We start from the raw sequence: 27,935 nt of genomic DNA on the forward strand, positions 1-27,935 counted from the left end.
GCGGTGATAAGAGTTCAGAATAAAACATGGCGTAATTGATTCGCAACCTGGTTGTCACTACGAACCAACAACCTGCGTCAATCACTGAATACCAAGGTACCATTATTTATGCCGTTTATGCCCCTAACTATATCTGGATTTGGGATAGATTTCTCACTCATTTGATTGAATAAGATTTTAGAGAGGGATGCTGAGACGTTTCAGATCGTTCATGAAATATTTGACTTTAGTCTAAACTTTAGATCAGTGAGATGCGTTGGACCATGACAATAGACTACCGGGCATTTTATGCCAATGCTTTTGGACCTACTGCGGGTACCTGGGTAGTGAACTTATCAAGCCCCTTTGCATATGAACCTGTTAAGTGGCATCATCATGATCAACATGATTCATATTCATTTGCAACCACAAGTCAAGGGCTTGTAACGCAACATAATAGCATCAAATTCAAAGTACTGTAACTGACGTGGTCTTAGAACTATATAATCATGATGGAACGATCCTTTTAATCAGTGATAAGATCCAGTCACAGACAGTATATGCTTTGATGCTAGTGTTTTCACTTTACAAGAAGCTGAAGATTGTAAAGAGAATGTCTGCAATTTTTTCATCATCTTGTTAGTAGTACATGGTATTCAACAAATTTTCTTGTATTGCATGGTAATTTCCTTTCGATTCAACATCATTAGCTAAACCTTGGATAGGTAAATGGTCTCCTGCTGTACTCTAAAGGTTTCTAGCATTAAACATTCTACAGCTGTGTATCAGATAATACAATTGTTTTAGTGTCGAGTGGGAACTTGATGTTTTGGGATGGTGACACATTTCATGAGCTGTAGTCTTGAACTACTCCTTTGATACCATTGTGTCACACACACTGTATGCCTCCACCACACTAAACATCAACATTTGAAGCCAGTCCTTGTGTTGCTGTTTTCAGAATGGAAGGCCCTGTGGAGAAAGCCGAGAAATTGACCTACAACTGGAATGATGTTACTCAAGACTTTGTTGGTGCTGTGTCAGAGCTGCAGCTTGGGGAGCTGCTGCATGACTCCTCGTAAGTCATTGCCATGCTTTCATTACTGGTATTATAAAGTGGGAGTAACTTGAAAATGATGAATTATGATAAGTGAGCCTTTTGCAGTTGACATTAATGGTTTTCTTTTAAGCTGTCAAACTATCAAACTGAAGGTGTTTTAAGAACATTAAGAATGGTTACCTCTTCAAAATTAGAATTGAAATATGCACCTATTTTTGTGCTATTTTGTCATGGTTATTTAAATCTACAATAGAATCATGTTTCATCCTCATGGTACTTATAGGACTGTTATCACAATAATCATGTAATTCACCTACTTTTTCAAATGAACAGGTTTGGTCTGTTTGAGGCAATGTCTGCCATTGAGATGATGGATCCCAAAATGGATGCTGGCATGATGTGCAACCAGATCCGAAGGAAAGTGCTCAGTCTTGAACAGGCAGTTGAGGTAGGCTATGTTGCCGTGACTCCTGGTACCAGTCATCATGGATATACAATATGAAAGACCTATGGTGATTTCTTGTCAGAGCAGATCCCAGTCTTCCTAGCAAGGGACACTTAAATTGGAATTGGGTAGCATATTGATGTATACTCAGTCGTCTGCAACTCTAGTCACTGGTCTTGTGACGGAATTCATAAAAAGACTGTCTTTGTCAGATAACATCATATTCAGTGCTGCAGAGTGTTGCCTCCCACTGCACCCATACCCAAGTATTGGCTAGCACCTTGCCTAGACCCAGATGGTGGATGCCAGGAATGTCTCATTTTTTAATTTTCAGGTTTAAAGATTTTCACTCTACTTGAACTGAGGTTGTATGTTCTCTGATCTGACTGTGTGTCATTAATATCTGACTGAACTTTGCTTCATATCATGATTATGTTGATAGGTTGTCATGTATGTGTGTGTTTTAGTGATTTCTTTGGGCATATATTTCAGTCGAACAGTATAAAGATACAGGACCTGACAATGCCAGAACAGATCGGAATTATGGATTCAACACTAGCATGCCTGGTAGGAAATGGGTTGATTCTTTGTCCCAATATTTTGAAATAACGCACATGGTTGAGATCAGACCAGCACTGTCTTATCTTTTCAAAACATTGTCTAATCCCCAGCTGGTGAAAACCTGCTACTGAAGCCTTCACATGTATCTTGAGATGCTGTGCCAGGGTTTTGTAACTTGAATTCCTACCAGTGTTGAGATAAAGTATCCAGTATCCCATGCTTATCATGAGTATCGACTGGAGTGTGGTTTCAGTGGTCCAGATGTGTGGAATAGTTGGTAGTGTTTTGTCTTACTCTCGTGGATTGTTGGTCACTGTGCATATTATGGAATAAAATAACATTCATTCACACAATGATATTCCAGCCTAGTAGCCATGGTAACGCATCATTGTAGGAAGACTCTCAGCTTCCATGTGATTGTGTGTCACTACCCCAGCAGACCATTGCTAAGCCAACTGTGTCAGTATATGAACACAGATAGTAATATTCATAATAAATGGATAATTGTAATGCTCTAAAATCCATCAAAGATTGGCAAGCTCAAACCGCTAACACAATTATTACCGTGTGATCAGTACAATCAATTTTCATTCTTAGTTCTCTGAGGAGTATACAACCCAAGACACATAACTATCTTCCAACTGGTTACCCATTCACTGCATGGTGAACAGAGGCTTGTTTTGAATGGTCACTTGCCACTATAGCTACAGGTGCTTCTGTAGCACAGATGATCAACACCCTTGAAACTCACAGGCGTCTAGCTGCCGAACACAGTGACCCATCAACTACTGTACTCTTGGTGACCACCATTGCTTGACTGTCACTTGCCTGTTGAACTTCTCTGCACCCTGCAGCTTTATCAGTATGTACCTTCTATAACCTCTGAGACTCATATGACATGTTGTATTTGCAGGTGACATGGTTGGAGGGCCACTCCCTGGCTCAGACTGTGTTTACGAATCTCTACCTACATGATCCCTACCTCATTGAGGACAGGTGTCTGAAGGCATTCAGTATCTGTAGTCTCAAGATAGTCGACAATATCAGGGAAAAGATCAACAGAGCTAATGTGTTTGAAGAGGTAAATGCAACCTAGAAATCCGATCCTGCAACTGTAGATATTTGAAATAGCAAGGTATTGACATGACACTGTGAAACAACTAGGAGAGTGTGCTGTGATCTCATTGGTTAAAATATGTTTTTATAATATCACCTGGACTAGAAATCTGTCTTTTGGCTTTGTGAAATGAGTACCACATTCATTAAATATTAAGTTGCATGACAAAATTTCATGTTTATCAGTTAGATGCACAGCGGAGCTTTTTACATTGGCTTAACCAGGCAAATTCAGTTATCACAGAAGCATGTCTCATCCATCAGTATATCAAGACATCATTGCCTCTTAGAGGTGTATGGGGTGGTGGGGTAGCCTAGTGGTTAAAGCTTTTGCTCATCACACCGAAGACCCGGGTTCGATTCTCCACATGGGTACAATATGTCAAGCCCATAGCTGGTGTCCCCCACTTTGATATTGCTGGAATATTGCTAAAAGCAATGTGACACTCACTCACTCACTCACTCACTCACTCACTCACTCACTCACTCACTCACTCACTCACTCACTCACTCACTCACTCACTCACTCACACTCACTCACTCACTCACTCACTCACTCTGAAAGTGTATCAATTGCACAAGAAGTCCAGCACAGGATGTATATTTACCTGCACAAGAAACACATTAGGATGTATATACCTGCAGCACAAACACATTATAGTGTATTAATATGCTGCACAAACACATTATAGTGTATTAATCTTCAGCAGTTTACCTCTGCCGTTCTGCAAACTCAGTGTTGTATTGCAGGAGGATTTCCAGCCAATGTCATATGGTTTCAAAATGGCTGCTGAGGTAACAGATGGTCGCACATCTGGCATGATGAAAGAGGTGGAGGAGGATGTTAACAGACTTATCAAGGTGATGAGAAACATTGACAAGAGAACAGAATAGAAAATCAATACAAATGAAACTGAAATGATGCTAGTTTCTGAGTTATGTTTGAAGGTACATTTATGTTGACAAGGCCTACTCTAGAACTTATTTCTTTGTGATTAAATCAGCTAAGTTTTATTCAGTCTGTAATGGGATTATAGTTTTCATTCCCAGCTTGTGTTGAGAGTATACAGTTAGGAGTTCTTGTCTGCTGTGTGTTTATGTGTGGTCCAGAGTTGTGTCCCCTGGCTGACCCCACTTGATACCTGTGTTGTTTTTGTTGTGCAACACCTGTTGTATGAGTGGTACACAACTGTTGTATAATCTTTCTCCCCAGATGACCCGCAGTAAGCCAGGAGAAGAGAGAGACTCCGCCACAGAGCATGAGGTAATCTTCCATATTGCCTTTTGGGGTGAATGTAATAACTTACCCATTTTTGCATATATGCTACTATGCTATTCTAATAGCTGTTGCAACAACAAGAACATACTTTCTCTATCTTGTCAGGTTAGTCATATGACCCTAATCACACATGGGAGTGAACAAAGTACTTGGAACTTGGCAGGGTGTAATATAGTAATATTTCACTGGAAATAAGTATTCTGAAAATTGCAAGCTTGCAAATTTCTTGCATGTGTCAGTAGTGGAATGTGCAGGATTTTACAAGCTGATTGATTGTTTAACGCTGCACTCAGCAATATTCCAAATATATGGCGGTGGTCTGTAAATAATCGAAGTTTGGACCAGACAATCCAATTTTCAACATCATGAGTATCAATCTATATACAATGGGGATACGATGACGTGTCAACAAAGAAAGCCTGCCTGACCACCCAATCCCTGTTAGTCCTGTATATTCATAGATACCACTGAGCTTTGGTTTAGAAATTACCATTCTTTTATAAGGGAGGTAACTCCACGTGGTGGGGGCCGTATAATAGATAAAAAAGATTTGTATTTATTGTACAATATTTTTATTAAAACATTGATACAACTGTCACATGACATTTTCAGCCGCAGAAAAATGAGATTTTATGTGCTAAATGAAACTTAGCTAAACCTGTAGAGGTTTCCAAGTCTTTGAAGAGAATCCTCCTTGGGGTACATATATGCAACTCTGCTGTTACACAGTCTGAGATACACAACTCATACTAAGACATTTGAACAAGCAGGGAAGACACAGCTCCAAGTGAGCACAAGCACTGTCACAGTTGTAAGTGATTATTCCATAAACATCCATAATTGTTGCTTGGTTCGCCATTCAAATGACATGAAATCTGTGACGTTTATGTGTGTAATGTTGAATGTTGAATTGTGTTACAGCATGAACTGGCTACAGCTGTGTTCTCCAGGGTCCGCTTCTACAGGCTTCTACACTCCATGCTAATGTCATTCAGCAAAGAAAAGGTGCATGTTTAGGGCTTTGAATTTTACACTTCATGATATCTCCCTGTGTAATTCTGTATTGTTATGGGGCATGGGTGGTTTCAAGCTGACATGCTGTCATGTAACTGGTATACAGCTCACAGCAGTGTAAAAGCCAACTCTAAATGTTATTCTGTTACATTAACCTAATGGTGCTAATGCCGTCACTGATGTATGTTGTCAGTGTGAGGGTATCCCCCAGGCTCAGAAAACCTTGGTCCAGCTGCTGGAGCTGGTCCCCCAGGTGAAGGCTACCATACACTTCGGTATCCAGCCGGAGGACAGGGAGGCCACCAAGAATGGTAGGTAGTGGACCCCTGTCTCATACTGACAAGAGTTATACTGTGTAAGAACAGTAGTGTCCTCCCATCCCATAATGACAATAGTACCACTGTGTGAGAACAGTAGATAGTGTCCTCCCATCCCATGACAATAGTACCACTGTGTGAAAACAGTAGTGTCCTCCCATCCCATAATGACAATAGTACCACTGTGTGAGAACAGTAGATAGTGTCCTCCCATCCCATAATGACAATGACACTGTGTGAGAACAGTAGATAGTGTCCTCCCATCCCATAATGACAATAGTACCACTGTGTGAGAACAGTAGTGTCCTCCCATCCCATAATGACAATAGTACCACTGTGTGAGAACAGTAGATAGTGTCCTCCCATCCCATAATGACAATAGTACCACTGTGTGAGAACAGTAGTGTCCTCCCATCCCATAATGACAATAGTACCACTGTGTGAGAACAGTAGATAGTGTCCTCCCATCCCATAATGACAATAGTACCACTGTGTGAGAACAGTAGATGTGTACCTCCCCATCCCATAATGACAATAGTACCACTGTGTGAGAACAGTAGATAGTGTCCTCCCATCCCATAATGACAATAGTACCACTGTGTGAGAACAGTAGATAGTGTCCTCCCATCCCATAATGACAATAGTACCACTGTGTGAGAACAGTAGATAGTGTCCTCCCATCCCATGACAATATGACATAGTGTCCTCCCATCCCAGTACCACTGTGTGAGAACAGTAGATAGTGTCCTCCCATCCCATAATGACAATAGTACCACTGTGTGAGAACAGTAGATAGTGTCCTCCCATCCCATAATGACAATAGTACCACTGTGTGAGAACAGTAGATAGTGTCCTCCCATCCCATAATGACAATAGTACCACTGTGTGAGAACAGTAGATAGTGTCCTCCATCCCATCCAATAGTACCATGAGAACAGTAATAGTACCACCACTGTGTGAGAACAGTAGATAGTGTCCTCCCATCCCATAATGACAATAGTACCACTGTGTGAGAACAGTAGATAGTGTCCTCCCATCCCATAATGACAATAGTACCACTGTGTGAGAACAGTAGATAGTGTCCTCCCATCCCATGACAATAGTACCACTGTGTGAGAACAGTAGATAGTGTCCTCCCATCCCATAATGACAATAGTACCACTGTGTGAGAACAGTAGATAGTGTCCTCCCATCCCATAATGACAATAGTACCACTGTGTGAGAACAGTAGATAGTGTCCTCCCATCCCATAATGACAATAGTACCACTGTGTGAGAACAGTAGATAGTGTCCTCCCATCCCATAATGACAATAGTACCACTGTGTGAGAACAGTAGATAGTGTCCTCCCATCCCATAATGACAATAGTACCACTGTGTGAGAACAGTAGATAGTGTCCTCCCATGTGATAATGACAATAGTACCACTGTGTGAGAACAGTAGATAGTGTCCTACCACTGTGTGAGAACCATCCCTCATGATAATGACAAGAGTACCACTGTGTGAGAACAGTAGATAGTGTCCTCTCATGTGGTAATGACAATAGTAACAGTGGATTCACTACTATGCTGTAGGTATTAACTCCTATGTTATAATAATATGAAGTACTTGAAGGCTAACCTATTCAAGATGAAGTGAAGTTGGTAGTTTGGGTTAGCACCCACATATCCACAGTTTCTGTTCTCTCCTGGCACTTAGTACATAACTACAGTACATTTTGGTTTGAGCTCTGTCCGTCCATCCTTCCTTCCTTCCGTCCGAGATGATGAGGACAGATTTTCTCAAAAACTGTTATAGATAGGGAAACTAAATTTGGTATGTGTTTTCAGGACATTAATGCCTTGATGGAGTTCAAAAATGGAAACAGTTTTACAATTTGTTACAGAGTTATAGCCCTTGTCATGCATTTCTTGATGTAGTACATGGTATCCCCAATGGGGACAGATTTTCGTAGTAACCAATATGGATAGGGAAGCCAAATGTGGTATGTCTTTTCAGGATATGAATGTTATTATTTTTTTTTATAACATTTTTTGGTTGATTCTCCATACATCCAGGTCATACAGTTCATTACATAACGATTCGCAAATATATACAAAGTTGATTTACAGGCAATTGTGCATTCAGGTGGAAATGAATAGGTACTTGAAAATATAATAGCAGTACATTATATATAGCGCTAGGTTAACAGAACAGGTTGTGACATAGTGACCAAAATTTTGTGAAGCTGTCATATTTGCAATTTGAATAGGCATTAAAACGTTCAGCATAATATGTTGTCTTTACGTCTTCTATAATGTAGTTCAAATTGGGTGTTTTATCTCTTTGTTTCATTTTGTATATATTATATTTCACTACTGTTATTATCAAATTCAGAGCATGGTTTCTCTTTTCACAATATCCTAGAATAATATTTTTCTTTGAAAAGATAATATTTGACCCTGTTTTTTCGAATATCCTTTCTTCTATTTTCTTCCAAATAGTTTTTATGACTTTACAGTCACAAAATAGATGTAGAATTGATTCTTTCTCGGATTTGCAAAATGTGCATGTGTTTGAATCTTGATATTTCATTTTTGTTAGCAAATCATTTGTTGGCAGAAACCTATGAAGTATGCTGTATTGAAACCACGCGTGTTTTACACTATTATACACGATTTAAAGGTTTTTTTCTATCGTTCCCATATGATCAATACACATCTCGGCGGAAGCCTGCAGCCATTCCAGTCTACCCGACCGCATCTCAGACCTCGGGCATCATCTGTGATGGTGGACAAAGAGAAATCCCGAATGTCTCGCGAAGGGATTTGTTGCTTGCAGGCAGGAATTCAAGAACCATCTATATGTAGGCCTTGTCAGCTCCAAGGTTAGGGAAGGCTCATCTCTCTGGCGGGCCGTATCCAGGGTTATGGACTCAGCTAGAAAAGCAAGAGCTCCATGGCGCATTAGAGATGAAAGCTTTAATCCAGCCATGAACATTGGGCAACATTCTACAGAATCGCACCTGATGATACATACCGACAACTTCGACAGTGGCGTTTTATGTGAACAGACAAGGCTCCTTGGGGTAGCGAACCTTTTGAATTTCACCTTTCAGCTGTTGAGATTAATCCAGAGATCTAAAGAAATCTACATGCTCCAAAGCATGCCACATTCCCGGAGCCAGGGAATATTATACTAGCCAGGCCCGCACTCTCTGCCACATCTACATTAAGCCCGACAGAATGGATGCTCAATACAGGAAGATTTGCACAGATAATCAGAAGCAAATAGGAGCGCCCGTAGTAGATCTATTAATAGAGGTGTCACCAGTGCCAGACCCACAAGCATGGGCAACAGGCCGCTCTAAGCACATTTCATGGGAAGGCCTCAATGAAATGCACAGAAGCAGAAGTATTCAAACTTCCGTATGGACTGTATTGCAAATGTGAACTTTAAACAAGAGAGGATATTCTACCAGAAGTGGCAGTCAGCGGTGCCTTCACGATACTCCAGCAGCGTAACTTGTCACACGATGACAAGTGAGCGAAGTTCAGAAATTATGCAGCAAACAAGGAGTTTTGGCCGAGAGATGCTCACGCATCCTCGAAGTGGCAGACTATTTGTGTTACTACGGCCATGAACAAACATTTTAAAGGCTTGCGACATTTATCAACATATCTTACACGGCTTGGAGTTCACCAGCTTGATTTCTATAAGGAGCAGAGATTGTTAAATTAACAGAATTTACTAGAGTTACTGGCGCTTACCTCGTGCTTTCGATTGGAGGATAGAAAGCGGAGATTACGCGCTAGCTTAGGATCTACAGATGTAGTTTTCTGACACCTCACTGGTGAGGATTATGAACCATTGGAATGGAAAAGACAGCGTTTGAATTTCTCTCACAGAAAACACTTTTCTTTGAAGGAGATAGTGTTTTTTGCTAATCATATTTGACCCTGTTTTTGAATATCCTTTCTTCTATTTTCTTCCAAATAGGTTTTATGACTTTACAGTCACAAAATAGATGTAGAATTGATTCTTTCTCCTTGAAATTATTTACAATATCGCTTACTTAAATCACTAAATTATAATCCAAAGTATTTGTTTCACCCACCACAAATGTGAGTCATGTGTTTGAATCCTCTTGTAACTCCTCCCATCCTCCCACATAACATATTTCATTTTTGTCAGGAGAGAGTCAATAGTTCTTTTGCCACTTGTTTCGATATGTTAAAGGTTTTCTAGATTTACCATTTATGAGTATGTCATAGATTTCTCTACATCCTTTTGGGTTTCCTACTATATTTAAGTAAAAGATAGGGCAAGATCGGAGCTTGGATTTTCTCTTCAATATGGATGTTTATGGATTTGCAGTAGTATTTAATTGATTCCACTATTCCTTGACGCTCTAGGAAGTTAGTTTTCACCCAAACGATTTTTTTAATTGTTCCACCGTTAAAAAGTTACCTTGGGCGTCAAACGTCGTTTATATCAGTAATCCCTTTGCTTGAATAATGTTTATAATTGATTGGTTTTCCATCTATTTTAATATTGTCATTTAACCATAAGGGTTGGGATAAAATATCACATGTATTTTTTGTTTTGCTTTTTCTGCTTTTCTGGTTACGAATTTACCCCATGATTTCAAAGTGTCTTTCCAAAAATGATTTGTTTCTTGTGTTATTACTGATTCAAGTATGTGTGTTTTGCATGTTTGTATAAAGCTGTCGATGTCCTAATGTGTCTTCGTAAGTAGCAATTTCCTTACCTTTGATCTGAGTTGGTGAGTCTTTTAATCCATGATATTTTTTGTGATTGAATAAGATTTTTTATCTCTGGGGCTCGTATTCCTCCGTATTCATAATTCTTTGTGATAGTTTCTCGACTGACTTTGTCTGGTTTGTTTTTCCATATAAATTTATAGCAGAGCTCTTCAAAAGTAGATAGTGTCCTCTCAAGTGATAATGACAATAGTACCACTGTGTAAGAACAGTAGATAATGTCCTCCCATCCCATAATGAAAATAGGACCACTGTGTGAGAACAGTAGAGAGTGTCCTCCCATGTGATAATGACAATAGTACCACTGTGTGAGAATAGTAGATAGTGTCCTGTCATGGGATAATGACAATAGCACCACTGTGTGAGAACGATAGATAGTGTCCTCCCATCTGATAATGACAATAGTACCACTGTGTGAGAACAGTAGATAGTGTCCTCCCATGTGATAATGACAATAGTACCACTGTGTGAGAACGATAGATAGTGTCCTCCCATGTGATAATGACAATAGTACCACTGTGTGAGAACGATAGATAGTGTCCTCCCATGTGATAATGACAATAGCACCACTGTGTGAGAATAGTAGATAGTGTCCTCCCATGTGATAACGACAATAGTTCCACAGTGTGAGAACAGTAGATAGTGTCCTTCCATCCCATAATGACAATAGCACCACTGTGTGAGAACAGTAGATAGTGTCCTCTCATGTGATAATGACAATAGCACCACTGTGTGAGAATAGTAGATAGTGTCCTCTCATGTGATAATGACAATAGCACCCCTGTGTGAAAACGATAGATAGTGTCCTCCCAAGTGATAATGACAATAGTACCACTGTGTAAGAACAGTAGATAGTGTCCTCCCATCCCATAATGACAATAGTACCACTGTGTGAGAACAGTAGATAGTGTCCTCCCATGTGATAATGACAATAGCACCACTGTGTGAGAACGATAGATAGTGTCCTCCCATGTGATAATGACAATAGAACCACTGTGTGAGAACGATAGATAGTGTCCTCCCATCTGATAATGACAATAGTACCACTGTGTGAGAACAGAAGATAGTGTCCTTCTATCCCATAATGACAATAGTACCACTGTGTGAGAACAGTAGATAGTGTCCTCTCATGTGATAATGACAATAGCACCATTGTGTGAGAACGATAGATAGTGTCCTCCCATGTGGTAATGACAATAACCACTGTGTGAGAACAGATAGTACCACTGTGTGAGAACAGTAGACCACTGTGTGAGAACGATAGATAGTGTCCTGCCATGTGATAATGACAAGAGTACCACTGTGTGAGAACAGTAGATAGTGTCCTGTCATGGGATTATGACAATAGCACCACTGTGTGAGAACAGTAGATAGTGTCCTCTCATGTGATAATGACAATAGTACCACTGTGTGAGAACAGTAGATAGTGTCCTCTCATGTGGTAATGACAATAGTAACAGTGGATTCACTACCATGCTGTAGGTATTAACTCCTATGTTATAATAATATGAAGTACTTGAAGGCTAACCTATTCAAGATGAAGTGAAGTTGGTAGTTTGGGTTAGCACCCACATATCCACAGTTTCTGTTCTCTCCTGGCACTTAGTACATAACTACAGTACATTTTGGTTTGAGCTCTGTCCGTCCATCCTTCCTTCCTTCCGTCCGAGATGATGGGGACAGATTTTCTCAAAAACTGTTATAGATAGGGAAACTAAATTTGGTATGTGTTTTCAGGACATTAATGCCTTGATGGAGTTCAAAAATGGAAACAGTTTTACAATTTGTTACAGAGTTATAGCCCTTGTCACGCATTTCTTGACGTAGTACATGGTATCCCCAATGGGGACCGATTTTCATAGTAACCGATATGGATAGGGAAGCCAAATGTGGTATGTCTTTTCAGGATATGAATGTTATTTATTTATTTTTTTATTATTTTTTTTTGATTCTCCATACATCCAGGTCGTACAGTTCATTACATAACGGGTTGGTATAAACACGATTCGCAAATATATATAAAGTTGATTTACAGGCAATTGTGCATTCAGGTGGAAATGAATAGGTACTTGAAAATATAATAGCAGTACATTATATATAGCGCTAGGTTAACAGAACAGGTTGTGACATGGTGACCAAAATTTTGTGAAGCTGTCATATTTGCAATTTGAATAGGCATTAAAACGTTCAGCATAATATGTTGTCTTTACGTCTTCTATAATGTAGTTCAAATTGGGTGTTTTATCTCTTTGTTTCATTTTGTATATATTATATTTCACTACTGTTATTATCAAATTCAGAGCATGGTTTCTCTTTTCACAATATCCTAGAATAATATTTTTCTTTGAAAAGATAATATTTGACCCTGTTTTTTCGAATATCCTTTCTTCTATTTTCTTCCAAATAGTTTTTATGACTTTACAGTCACAAAATAGATGTAGAATTGATTCTTTCTCGGATTTGCAAAATGTGCATGTGTTTGAATCTTGATATTTCATTTTTGTTAGCAAATCATTTGTTGGCAGAAACCTATGCAGTATGCTGTATTGAAACCACGCGTGTTTTACATTATTATACGATTTAAAGGTTGTTTTTTCTATCGTTTCCCATATATTATCGTCAATAGTTCTTTTTGCCACTTGTTTCGATATGTTAAAGGTTTTCTAGATTTACCATTTATGAGTATGTCATAGATATCTCTACATCCTTTTGGGTTTCCTACTATATTTCGTAAAAGATAGGGCAAGATCGGAGCTTGGATTTTCTCTTCAATATGGATGTTTATGGATTTGCAGTAGTATTTAATTGATTCCACTATTCCTTGGCTCTAGGAAGTTAGTTTTGCACCCAAACGATTTTTTTAATTGTTCCACCGTTAAAAAGTTACCTTGGGCGTCAAACGTCATTTATATCAGTAATCCCTTTGCTTGAATAATGTTTATAATTGATTGGTTTTCCATCTATTTTAATATTGTCATTTAACCATAAGGGTTGGGATAAAATATCACATGTATTTTTTGCTTTTTCTGCTTTTCTGGTTACGAATTTACCCCATGATTTCAAAGTGTCTTTCCAAAAATGATTTGTTTCTTGTGATATTACTTATTCAAGTATGTGTGTTTTGCATGTTTGTACAAAGCTGTCGATGTCCTAATGTGTCTTCGTTTGTAGCAATTTCCTTACCTTTGATCTGAGTTGGTGAGTCTTTTAATCCATGATATTTTTTTGTGATTGAATAAGATTTTTTATCTCTGGGGCTCGTATTCCTCCGTATTCATAATTCTTTGTGATAGTTTCTCGACTGACTTTGTCTGGTTTGTTTTCAATATAAATTTATAGCAGAGCTCTTCAACAGTAGATAGTGTCCTCTCAAGTGATAATGACAATAGAACCACTGTGTGAGAACGATAGATAATGTCCTCTCATGTGATAATGACAATAGCACCACTGTGTGAGAACAGTAGATAGTGTCCTCTCATGTGATAATGACAGTAGTACCACTGTGTGAGAACAGTAGATAGTGTCCTCTCATGTGATAATGACAAGAGTACCACTGTGTGAGAACAGTAGATAGTGTCCTCCCATGTGATAATGACAATAGTACCACTGTGTGAGAACAGTAGATAGTATCCTCTCATGTGGTAATGACAATAGTAACAGTGGATTCACTACCATGCTGTAGGTATTAACTCCTATGTTATAATAATATGAAGTACTTGAAGGCTAACCTATTCAAGATGAAGTGAAGTTGGTAGTTTGGGTTAGCACCCACATATCCACAGTTTCTGTTCTCTCCTGGCACTTAGTACATAACTACAGTACATTTTGGTTTGAGCTCTGTCCGTCCATCCTTCCTTCCTTCCGTCCGAGATGATGGGGACAGATTTTCTCAAAAACTGTTATAGATAGGGAAACTAAATTTGGTATGTGTTTTCAGGACATTAATGCCTTGATGGAGTTCAAAAATGGAAACAGTTTTACAATTTGTTACAGAGTTATAGCCCTTGTCACGCATTTCTTGACGTAGTACATGGTATCCCCAATGGAGACAGATTTTCGTAGTAACCGTTTTCAGGATATGAATGTTATGGTGGAGTTAAGAAACAGGAACCAAATAGGAACAGAACACTGTGGCGGGGATATTGATGACTATGTCTTCTTGTTAAACCTATTTTGCATGAAGCTGAATCTGAACACTGAAAGGAAGATACTCATACCCAGTTTGCAGGCTAAACTTAGAATGCTTTATTCCAAAAATATCCAAAGGAATAATGTAAGCCACATTTGACAAGCCTTAAAGACTTTGTCGCTAAATGCTGCATGGGCATGTTGAATGTGATTATTAATTACACTGTTTACATTTTCTAATTGTTATATTTAGTTCCAGTTTGTAATAAAATGCGGCCATTTGTGTTTATTCAGACTATCCAACTATCATGGGGTTTGAACCCTTGATCAACCAGAGACTGTTGCCACCCACGTTTCCTCGCTACACAGTGATCAAGAGTCGGACAGAAGCCATGGATTATGTGGAGAATCTCCTGCTTCGGCTCCAGACTGTCACGTCTGTGCCAGAGATGACATCACTTCATATGATCCTGGTAAGGCCATTGTTAGGAACACAACCAAGTCTTTCATGTTAAGTTTCTGTTGGACCATGAGACTCCATAGGAGGATGGATTGATCCTGTTCTAAGGATAAACAAATTTGCTGGATGTAAACATGATAGATTTACAAAAATGTCCTGTTGTGTTTAGATGATGTGATGCAGGTACATCATTCACAATGCTGTCTCGGTCAAGTGACCTGCTCTTGTATTGCTGAGCGCAAAGTACTGGTGGCTTGATACATTATGATGCTGGCTTGTGGCAAGCTGAATAGCTCATATTTATTTTATCACTGTTAAACTGTTAAACACAGCACACTCTCTCACTGTCTGAAACATATCGATATGTAATAGTTTATCATATGATACTTGTAAACAGTTTGTATGTGTTGAAGCATGGCATCTACAGTACCAGCGGAGTGTTTAGCTGAATTCACAGAATCCTGTTGTTAATTGTCAATTCCTTTCACACTAAGTGTCCCTGTGGCCAGCAGATCACTTCATTAGATAGGTTCCAATGATGCTAGTATACATCAGAACAAAAAATGAAATTATTTTAGCCAGGAGGATGAATCCTTGTTTCTATCGTTGAGATGTTTTCTGTGTTGCCTCAAGGAAACGTTCATCGAGTTCAGCAAGTCTGGCCCCTGTGTTCTGGCAAGGTCAATACTTCAGGTATGTTTTCTCTACACTATAGACTGAAGGTATCCCAAGCAGAAGAACTGCCAATATATACCCAGATATATTGTACCAAAGGATTGTTATATGATAAAATATTACCAGTATATTTAATGAGAAAGGGCAGTGTGGTAACAGCAAATTATGATACAGTCCCAAGATCAATCTCAGGCCCCACCCCACAACACCCCCTTCCTCAATCAAACCTGTGAAGAACATGATACAGTTTCTGGGACTCGGAGGGGGCAATCATGATAGACTATTTGAAGAACGGTTCCTCAATAAATGATACATATTACGCTGATGAATTGAGTAGGAAGCATCATCAGATTAGAGAAATGTGCTGATGTAAACTTCGCTGAGGAGGTGTCTGGCTCCTCCAGGACAATGCTCCAGTTCACACGGCCCAAGTGGCAGTAAGAGCTGGACAGGACTGTGGCTTCAGGATTCTCCCTCACCCAGCCTATTCTCCAGATCTTGCCCCTTCTGACATCTTCCTCTTCCCTCGACTGTTATCTGACTGTTCTCTGCTGACAGCAAACTCTCCTGCCTGCCAACCGGCTAATCTTTGGGATTCATGCTGTCATAGACTTCATGAAGGATACAATCAGGAACTTCATTGCACCACCTGCATTGTCTCAGAAGTAAGTAGACTTAAATTCCAAATATGTTCCATGCTCCTTCAGATGTAGATGTTGGGGTAGTGGGGTAGCCTAGTGGTTAAAGCGTTGGCTCGTCACGCCGAAGACCTGGGTTCGATTCCCCACATGGGCACAATGTGTTAAGCCCATTTCTGGTGTCCCCCGCCGTGATATTGCTGGAATATTGCTAAAAGCGGTGTAAAACTAAACTCAGTCAGTCAGTCAGTCAGTCAGATGTAGATGTTGACTGTCTTTGAGTAACTGACTAACTGTCTGCCTCCATAGACATGGTGAGTCTAAACCATGGAGGTGACATAACCAGATAACTAACATACTGCAGACTGCATCTTAAAACCAGTCTTCAGTTGGTAGATTTTGTACATCTTGGACTGCTTTGATCTTAGATCAAGAACAACTTGAGACATCTTGGATGAAGGACATCTTTGATCTGGGATGTCTTACATCAAGAATATATCAGATCTAGGATATCTAGGACATGAGTGATCAAGGACAATATGGATGTAGGACACAAGTAACTGTTGTTCATGTTCCAGGTGCAGCCTGTACAACAACCCCCAAGCCAAGGAGTACGTGGACGCCCTGCTGACACATGCCGTGCGGCCTGTCTGTACATTGTTCCAGATTACCGGACACAACCGAGCCCGGCAGAGGGACAAGTGGGCACACGTTCTGGAGGATCTGGCGCTTCTGCAGGAGGAGGTGAGGGGGTGACTGGAAGTAGGGCTGGATATTGCCCTGATTCTCATATTGTGATATATTGCAATAATTTAAAGATCACATGAAACGTAAAATACAAATTTGCAGATTCTGATATCCTTTCGGTATGGACTTACCGAAACAAATCATCATAAATGCAAATTCAACTTATAAAGTTGAAAAATAACGCGATGAAAAAACCCGCGCGAAATTGGAGTTCAAACAATTCACTAATTTTCCCCCAGAGCTTGGGGAAAAAGTGGTTTCGACAGCTGGGCTGCGCTGAGCTGGGCTGCGCTCATAGCACATGCGCAGTGAAATAGATTCGCGCAATTGGAAGCGGGTTGTCCGGTGAATACTCGTGAAGGCTTTGGTGTGAGCTATTTTTCTAATGTTTTGTTGATATTGCACAGGCGCGAGCTTTTTATATGTTATGACAGTAGATTACCGATTTAACTGTTTATAATTTCATTTGTCTATTTCACCACACGTTCTTCTTACCGAGTTACTTTCTCAGTTCGATACTTAAAAGCAATGTCATTATTTAGCGTTGACAGAATTTCTAACTGTGATATAGATATGTCGTTGTCACAGACAAAACTCAAGGTCTGTTTTATTGACACCTGTGTGTCTGCCTGCCTGTCTGCTAATGACAATATTCAATACACAACTTCGATCACTGACCACATGCAATTTGAACTAACACCTATCAGGTGATTTATGTCCCGAGTTCGGTCTCTGTCACATTATGTAATTACACAGACAGGCAGGTGTGATACTTGTACACATGACATGTTTTGATGTCTGTTGATTGCAAAATGTTATACACAAAAACTGAGCATGTATTTACAAAACCCAACATATCTATATATACACACACAATGAGCTGTGAGGGCATCTGCAAATGAACCAGCCGTTACACTTGAGTGCACACCCACCCGCTCTGACTGGGTTCGGTATCCCGGCTGCTTCGTTTCTAGGGAAGTAAACCCAAGTACAAAATACTGCACTTTTGATTTGCGATTGTACGCTTATAATTTTGTTTATATGTTTTTTCATAATCAGCAATGTATATTATATATCATGAATAAGTGATAATTGTGTTTTAATTATGTGATATTTTGGTTGCATGTGACCTTTAAGAGATATTGCAATACATATTGTGATATATTGACTGGGAGGTTTCTGCCCAAGTGCGTTACATCATAAATTCATAATAGCTCTCTGTGTACGACATCATCTTCTTAGTTGCTGTTACACCATACTTTCAGGCTCCCCATCCCCATGTATGGCTGTATGCCAATGGTTTACAGATAAATAAAATGATATAGAGTCTTAATGTGGAATGTTTCATTGAAGTATTGCAAGAAAGGTTTGCGAACATAATGATAAAAGTAAAAGTGTAACATGATTCTCATGGTCAGTGTTGTTTGCTTCAACAGAATGCACTGATTCACTCAGATTCACCTCCAATATAAACATGTGTTAATATAAACTATTGCAAAATGAAACAAAAACATGATTTAGGTGTCATTATACAGTCCTACAAAATTTATACGACATAGGCCTTTATGATAAATTGATAACATATATCCCATTATGAACCAAACAAAAATATCAAAATATAATGAATTGTGAAATGGTAAGTCAGAGCCAGAGGCTCTACTAATAAGTCCAAATAAAAAATTGGTCCATTTGAGGCCACTTAATTCCTCCAAAATGTCATGTATGAAACAATTCAAACCCAGAAAACTTAAAGCATTTGCTGGAATAAGTGGAGCCATATATTAAGATAAAAAAACAACAAAAACAAACTTATTAAGATATTTCCACTTGTAAAATGTTACATGAAACCAACAGAATAAAAGTGAATTTGACACGTTTAGACCACATTTTGTTGCTATGAAAATCAAGGGCAGATAATTCAAAGGGAACTAACTCTGGATGACCCACTATATTGCAGAATCTGAACCATATCACAATATTCGTATTGCAAGACTGGTTTACCGGTAATATTTCACAGCCGTAACTGAAATCTCTTGGCTTGAGAACATAAACCATGCATGACTCATGACTGATACACCTGCCCAGTCTTATTTTATATGAATGCTGCAACAATGTTATCATGGTAATGTTGGAAAATCCAGTGGGTAGGGCAGTAACGATGCATCAAACTATCGATGGATTGCAACTGTTGAGTCTCTGATAGCAATTAATCGATGGTAGGAACGAAAAACTATCGATAGTATTTGTGACTATCAATAGGTTAGTAATTCACTTCTGTGCAGCGCGAAATACAGGAAGTACCAGATTCGTTCACTTTGATTTAGAGTTATCCGCCCCCTATTACCTCTTAAACTAACTTGATGTGGGTTTCGAGTTTCTTGTCAGTTATCATTAGGGACTGAATCTACTTCAGCTTGTTTGTATTTCATATACATACATTCATTTGGGAAATGACTTTAAATGAGACAATTCAAGGAGAAAAAACTATTGCAATAGTTGGTCGCAATAGAGTATTGCTATCGCAATAGTATGTTCCAGTAGACTATTGCTATCACAGTAGTTGTTTTCCCCTCAATAGTCACCCCTACCAGTGGGATATCACATATTAACTGCTAGGGGGGAATCAAACATGGGCCATTACTGTAACCAGATCATTATCCGCTGCCTTAAATTTGTCTATGTACCAAACCTTATCCAAAGTATAACTCAAATTTATCACTGGTAAACAAGATTTTGTTGCAAAGACTTTAACAAGAAATATCTATCATCTTGTGTAAAAGTATTAATTAGCTGGTTGTTGTATTTCAAAACTAATTCTAGGCTGACAAGGTTGATGCATTTCTGCATGGCATCCTGGTGAAGACAGAGCCCAGTCGGAACCACCTGGCATGTTTCGGGACCTGGGTTCTGTACCACACCCTCCAGGCTATGATCTACTACACCCTGGCAGGCTTTGAGTTGGAGCTGTATGCACCGTATGAATACCACTATGTGTACTGGTGAGTCGCATGACAATCACAGCACTGCTTCAGGTGAGGAGTCAGTGATTATGGTGACATCGTCATGTGGATTTCAGGTTGAGAGGGACTGTGTATGGTGTTATAACTATCATCGTGAGGCATATTTGACATGAAGCACATGGTACCTTGTAATCTGGCAAGTATTAAGGGACACAACTCTGTATGCCCCATTGTTGTACCCAGACATTCGTAAGAGTATGAGCAGTCCATATTATTATTCATCTGTTTTGACGTTATGACTGATTTGACTATATTTCTCGGTAAATATCTGCTTTTGCTTTGTTAATAACACAAACAAGTGTGTAATTTAATTTGCATATCAATCCAAATAACACTTTGTTAGGATAGTAAATTGAACTATTGAATTCTTGCTGCTTGTCCAAGCTGTGGGAACTTTCAATGCAGATCCTAGCCCTAAATGGTGTTTGTTATGCAGGTACCTGTATGAGCTGCTGTATGCATGGCTGGTGTCAACTCTCCACCGAGCTGACAACTTCCTCCTGGAACACGAGACATTAATAGGTAGGGTGAGACGTGAGGTGTATTTGTTTGTAGATTGTTATGACAAGAACTGGTACCCAGTGTCCGCACGAGAGCCAAGTGAGGACTGGGTGATCCTAAAGTACTGGTGGAAAAAGAACAAAAAACTGTTTTAAGGCTGTTAATCTGTATCCCTAAAATTGACACAATTGCAAATAGCATATGTCGAAAAAACCCATATCGGCCTAACTGGGCGTTCAGTGGGATGCGTAATAGGATATCCAGAAAAGCATGTTTACTCGTAAAATCGGGCAAAACTTAGAAAAAATATGAATAGCTGCTGAAAACAATAGATCAGACTATAATGGCAATTAGGTCGCTCAGCCAGGTATGACGACAGACCGTGGACTCACTTGGCATGAAATGCATGTGCTGCCCACAGACACAAGGGGGTCATCTCAAATATATTTTATGCTTTTTCATGTGTATTGAATATGTCTCTATTGATTATCTAATCTCAGCTGATATCTCTATCCCCAAGCCTGACCCCAACTGCCCTCAGCAACACCCGTCTTGGTTTTGCTTTTGAGACGACCCCTCCCACCTGTTTCTTTTTATAGTGATAGTGAGAATCAATGGTATCTACCTCCTTAATTGTTTCGGTATTAAATTTGTTATTTTTTACGTCTGCTATCGTTTATAATGAATCTAAGTCTAATTTCAAAATGGACATTCAAAAAGTGTCATTTGTTATACAATATCATCACACACGAATTTGCATAAAGCCAAGGTCTGCTCCAAATAAGTTGCTTCGGACTTTGAAAAAAACGCATTGCTCATTTCTGCACTAATATCTCCTCAGTAAAATCCTTCTTTAACATTTCCTATCTCCCTCCAACTGAGAATGTAGTTAGGCCGAACTTAGTTTAACAGATATTTCACACTTTCACATATTAACTACCTAAATTGTAGATATAAATGTGAAAAAACAGTTTTTTGGCTATTTCTGACAGTACTTTAATGGAGGGGCGGTGGGGTAGCCTAGTGGTTAAAGCGTTGGCTCGTCACGCCGAAGACCCGGGTTCGATTCCCCACATGGGCACAATGTGTTAAGCCCATTTCTGGTGTCCCCTGCCGTGATATTGCTGGAATATTGCTAAAAGCAGTGTAAAACTAAACTCAGTCAGTCAGTCAGTACTTTAATGTGTGACTTGTGATACCTGTGTATCATCCTACCTTGATGGGATGTTTGTTCATGCCATCAACCACTAGTTTGCCTGTGCAAGTTATGTGTATTCACAGCCAAGATTAAGCTGGAATATTGTTTCGGCATAAGCTTACTCAGTGAGTGTGAGGCAGTGGTTTATTAAAGCTTGTAGTTTCCAAACTGTGGTTGTATTGTAGTCATGGTAAAACATTGTATTGTAGTCATGGTAAAACACTGTATTGTTGTCATGGTAAAATATTGTATTGTAGTCATGGTAAAATATTGTATTGTAGTCATGGTAAAACACTGTATTGTAGTCATGGTAAAATCATTGTATTGTAGTCATGGTAAAATATTGTATTGTAGTCATGGTAAAACACTGTATTGTAGTCATGGTAAAATATTGTATTGTAGTCATGGTAAAACACTGTATTGTAGTCATGGTAAAACACTGTATTGTAGTCATGGTAAAACATTGTATTGTAGTCATGGTAAAACATTGTATTGTAGTCATGGTAAAATATTGTATTGTAGTCATGGTACAATGTATTGTAGTCATGGTAAAATATTGTTTTGTAGTCATGGTAAAACTGGGTATGCAGTATGGATCCTTTCAACAATTTGCAAATATTCATCTCATGATGATGGGTTAAATGAAGTTTTTCTAGTTAGAATTATTTATATATAATGCTTCTATCAGTTACAAGATGTGTGATAGTTGAAAACAGATGAAGCTCTAACTTGCAGATCAACAACAGAAAGGCAGGAGTAGTAAAAAGAACAAAAAGAAGAAGCGATCGAAAACCCTGAGTAAGGAGATCATCCTTGCCCAGACTCAGCAGCAGATGTGCGGGGGCTACTACAAGGTGAGACTGTCTACACTGGCATCACAGGGGGGAAACCTTTACTGGCAATAGGGGCTACTACAAGGTGAGACTGTCTACACTGGCATCACAGGGGAAAACATTTACTGGCAATAGGGGCTACTACAAGGTGAGACTGTCTACACTGGCATCACAGGGGAAAACATTTACTGGCAATAGGGGCTACTACAAGGTGAGACTGTCTACACTGGCATCACAGGGGAAAACATTTACTGGCAATATGGGGCTACTACAAGGTGAGACTGTCTACACTGGCATCACAGGGGAAAACATTTACTGGCAATATGGGGCTACTACAAGGTGAGACTGTCTACACTGGCATCACAGGGGGGAAACCTTTACTGGCAATAGGGGCTACTACAAGGTGAGACTGTCTACACTGGTATCACAGGGGGAAACCTTTACTGGCAATAGGGGCTACTACAAGGTGAGACTGTCTACACTGGCATCACAGGGGAAAACATTTACTGGCAATAGGGGCTACTACAAGGTGAGACTGTCTACACTGGCATCACAGGGGGAACCTTTACTGGCAATAGGGGCTACTACAAGGTGAGACTGTCTACACTGGCATCACAGGGGGAACATTTACTGGCAATATGGGGCTACTACAAGGTGAGACTGTCTACACTGGCATCACAGGGGAAAACATTTACTGGCAATAGGGGCTACTACAAGGTGAGACAGTCTACACTGGCATCACAGGGGGAACCTTTACTAGCAATAGATACAACAGTCACAGGTGATTCGACTGTGAGGCCGACAAATTTGTCTTTTGCTAATGATGCAAACCTCACCGAATGTTTCCTTTTCTGTGGTTGGAGTATATATCATTTGCAAGTTCTCATTGTGTGAACCTATCGGTTGAACTGTATTGAAGTTGGCTTAGTTGTTTGTTGAAAGGAAATCTTGCAGTATGTTTGCTTCAGTACCAAATACAGAGAATGCCAAAACCTTTTTACATCAAACAGTACTGTGACCCAAGTGAACACAGGCTGCCTTTAATTAAATGTTGACACATTACATAATCCACACTAACCAAATCCTCAGTACAAAGCTCTATGCAAACCTGTCTTAATTCATCATCTTAGAAAACATGTTCTTCCATGTGTAGTTTTGTCTTTATCCTGTATTTTGGTTTTTAAGGAGTAGGTGCTTCTTCTATCTGTTATAGTAGTAATGTGTTACACCGCGTGATGATCAGATGGACTCTGTGATCTAGTGGACAGTGTCTGTGTGGAGAGCAGAGGGTCCATGGTTTGATCCCTGGAGGGGCCATTCCTAAAGATGTTAATAGATGGTGCTTGTCTCTACCCTTTCTGGCATTTGACCCCCATGGGAAACGCTAGTCAGTGTACTGTGTCAGAATGGGGTATCCACTTTGAACATATTTTATATTGGGCTTGCACTATAGAACTGTCAAGTTCAAATAGTCACATCCAAGTGGATACATGTCCCTGTGCAGGTGCATCAATTCGACAAACCATTTCATCTCACCTCCAGAGTGTTGGGGTAGCCTAGTGGCTAAAGCATTCAATCATCACACCAAAGGCCCATGTTCGATTCCCCACATGGGTACAATGTGTGAAGCCCATTTCTGGTGTCCCCCTCCATTGACAGAATGTTCCTAGAAGCGGTGTAAAGCTAACCTCAACTCCCCTCTTGACCTGGATGTTGATCTGTGTGTTTGTGTCATGTTCAGGCTGTGCTGGGTTTCCGACTAGACGGGAAGATGAAACAGCCCGACTTTGAGTTTGACAGCGAGGAGGTCCGCTACAGTCACCGATTCTCTCCCTTTGCTAATGTGGTCACGCCCCCCATGGTGCATTATGGTCAATATAAGGTGAGTCGCTGACATGTTAGTTTCTATACAAGAGGAAGACAGATGCTGTATATATAACAAACAAATGATGTCTAGTTTTGGGAGAGTAAGGGTTTCACATGCTATTTTCTGAATGAATAATTAAATTCTTTTTGAAAGTTGTTTTCTTTTAATATTGTGAAGAAGGTGATAGGACTTTCATTATAATGTATAATGATGAGGTTCAGTGTTGAATAATTAACGTTGTATGCTTATGGAAACACACTGTATTAATTTAGTATTTCCTAGATAAATATGTGTTATGTACTGGTACAAAGAATATATGAATTGTTCATTACAAACAATATCTTACAGGAAATGTCTGACTTAAGAATACGAACCTGAACCATCACCAGAAGCTTTGTACACCGCTGCCTGTAAATGTTTCCACCAGGCTAAGGCGCTGTACGAGAGTATCACATCTCCATCAGAGGAGGTAGGAACTGGTATTAAGCTGTACATAGTGAAGGGAACCTCAGTTATCCATTGTATTTTGCCACCATTCAACATTATAAAAAACCTTTATTTTTAGAAGTGATGTTACCACTTCCATCACCTAATGTCCATTTTAACACAATATTTCTTGGGAGACTATTTATATTGTCATGCTGTTTTATGCCGCACTCAGTAATATTCCAGCTATATGGCGGCAGTCTGTAAATATCTATTCTAGACCAGACAATCCAGTAATCAACAGCGTGAGCATCGATCCGTGCATTTGGGATACAGTGACATGTGTCAACCACGTCAGCAAACCTGACCACCCGAGCTCGTTAGTCGCCTCTTTTGACAAGCATGGGTTGCTGAAGACCAATTCTAACCCAGACCTTCACGGGTCATATTGTCATGCAGTTTGTACAATGAAGTTAGAGTATGGCTTTTGCAATGGGTGCCAGTGTTTACCAATCCTAAATGTATATAACTGAGGAAACAGTTTTCTTTTATACTTCTGTGTTATTATGCATATGTATTTGTCTATGTAATCAGTGATTTGAGAAAAAAGGATGATTCAGTTATTGATTGTGTTTTTGAAATTAATCATGTCCTTAGATTGCAGTCTGTATGCTACATGAAAATGTACTCATTAAGATCTGAGTTAGAATATATCTTCAGTAACCCATGCTTGTCGTAAGAGGCACCTAACAGGATTGGGTGGTCAGACTCGCTGACTTTGTTGACACATGTCATCGTATCCCAATTGCGATCGATGCTCACGCTGTTGATCACTGGTTTATCTGGTCCAACCTCGATTATTTACAGACTGCTGCCATATAGCTGGAATATTGCTGCGTGCGGTGTAAAACTAAACTGACTGACTGACTCACTCATGGAAATATCTGATGTTGCAGGTTCAAACACTGACGAAGATAGCGAAAACAAACTTTGTTGTGATGAAGTTATTACTTGGAGGACACAAGAAATATTGTATGGTGAGTTGATAACATTCTTAACACTTCCTGTAAGAGAAGAATAAATCTCAAAAAGTACATTCTGGGCCAACAAATCTGAAAACAAAAGTAACACAACATCTCAGTTTGAGAAGTCTGCTGGTATGATTTAGTGTTCACTACACAACTCAAACTGTCATGTATTGGGGGAGGTGTTTAAAAACATCATAAGTACATCTATCATTATCTTGCCTCACACATAAATGTCGTTTTCTGATTGGCTGAGCGCTCTTCTATTATTTTCAATGTACCCCGCTTACAAGCGAGTAACATTTTCTATGTACCCCGCTGGGAATGCCAAACTCATTTGGTTTTCGTAGTAGTCATTCTTTATCTCAAATAACATGTAATCACGTATGAAGTATGGAAATTACCGATGTTTTGCAAATGCAAATCGATGGAAGAGAGATCACTCTAAACAAATTTTTTTGTCTTGTCATCTGGTACTCCATACTATGATCCGATACCCGTGCTTCAAACAGTTCAAAATTATCATTGAGGTGTTTGGCCTCGGGGCCCATGGGTTGATGCACCCTTGATGTTTCTTTATGTTCCACTCAGGCTCAGGGAACATAAACAAACATGGAGGGTACATCAACCCATGTTTCCCTCGAGACCAGTGAACAACTTATAATATAAAGTAACAGAGGTGAGAATAATGGACTAAATTGATGTAATGTACAAAACCAAGTTAATTGATTATTATTTGTCAATATATATTGCATAAAAAAAAGAGAATGTTTGTTTTGCTGCAACATTCTCTAGATTATGATGTTACTAATAACCACATTGTATGACATCATACAGTGCTGTGTATGCAAAATCGATGTAATATTGCTGCATATTTGGAATTGAAGGGGAAATATGTAAGTGTGAAAGTTGACACATTTGCCTAAACATTTGTTGACACACAGATAGAAAGCAGTCAGCATGTCAAGTGTCAAAGGGTGGGCACCCCTTGCACCTCTGATTCTCCATATGGGCAGAATATGTGAAGCCCATTTCTGGTGTCCCCTCCACTGTGATATTGCTGGAATATTGCTAAAAGCAGTGTAAAACCATACTCACTCACTCACTCAAAGTAGCATCAAGCTTAACTAACTCAAATGTACCGGTAATGATAATCCTTGAATGTTTTTTTTGTGTAATTTATATCATTTCTTATTTCTTTCAGGATTCTCCTGAGTTTGACTTCAGCCTACATAAAGTATACCCTATCATTAAGCTACCTTAATGACTACAGTCTACAGAGAAATGCAAAACCGACCTTCACAACTCCAAATTAGTCATCTGGACAATGGATGAATTTCACCTTGTCACAGGGCCATGCCTTAAACCAAATCTCAAAGGGACTGACTAAACATTACATTTCATGTTGGATAATCAGTGGCGGATCCAGGTGTGTGTGTGTGTGTGTGTTCGAAAACAACAAACACCACCACCACCCCCCACGCCTTTGGAAATTTCTTGATCCGCCTATGGATAATGATACTTAAGCAAACCACCTGACAAATTCATTCAGTTCTTGTGTTGCGCTGATGTGAATAGACTGATCCTTCTTGCTGGCAGATGGAATGTGTTCTTAAAGTACTTTAATCTCAACAGGGTGTAGTGAGCAGTGTCTGACCTCTTGTCGCAGGGACAGTGTAATGGTGGCCTGTGGCTGCAGTGTCAACACAGGTGCAATTCGTGCATTCCGATTGGAGGATGGCTGAAATTGGTATTTTCGTTCTGTATTGTGGGGGCTGTCCAACAATTGGCAGAACACTGAAAACATCGGATGTGACAGTGTGTTAATAAATAAAAAAGTGTAAAATCAACATCTGCAGTTTGTTGTTTGCTGTGGCTAATAC

At 39.5% G+C, this 27,935-nt stretch overlaps 1 protein-coding gene across 1 annotated transcript; it reads left to right on the plus strand.

Annotated features, from left to right (window-relative positions):
* LOC124291119 (N-alpha-acetyltransferase 35, NatC auxiliary subunit-like) lies at positions 1 to 27,902 on the plus strand. Its single transcript, XM_046728021.1, is given in 21 exon segments — positions 1 to 96; positions 941 to 1,057; positions 1,373 to 1,487; positions 1,977 to 2,051; positions 2,959 to 3,126; positions 3,912 to 4,022; positions 4,375 to 4,425; positions 5,362 to 5,445; positions 5,648 to 5,765; positions 14,957 to 15,135; positions 15,756 to 15,815; positions 16,356 to 16,462; positions 17,014 to 17,179; positions 20,003 to 20,181; positions 20,639 to 20,724; positions 22,637 to 22,755; positions 24,476 to 24,616; positions 24,950 to 24,963; positions 24,965 to 25,070; positions 25,984 to 26,064; positions 27,257 to 27,902. Coding segments are annotated over 20 exon segments (2,136 nt in total). The 5' UTR covers positions 1 to 96; position 941; the 3' UTR covers positions 27,317 to 27,902.
* Positions 27,903 to 27,935: the final 33 nt, after the last annotated feature.

Source organism: Haliotis rubra, unplaced genomic scaffold, assembly GCF_003918875.1.
Source record: "Haliotis rubra isolate DU_JTF1 unplaced genomic scaffold, ASM391887v1 Scf482, whole genome shotgun sequence".
NCBI lineage: Eukaryota > Metazoa > Mollusca > Gastropoda > Lepetellida > Haliotidae > Haliotis > Haliotis rubra.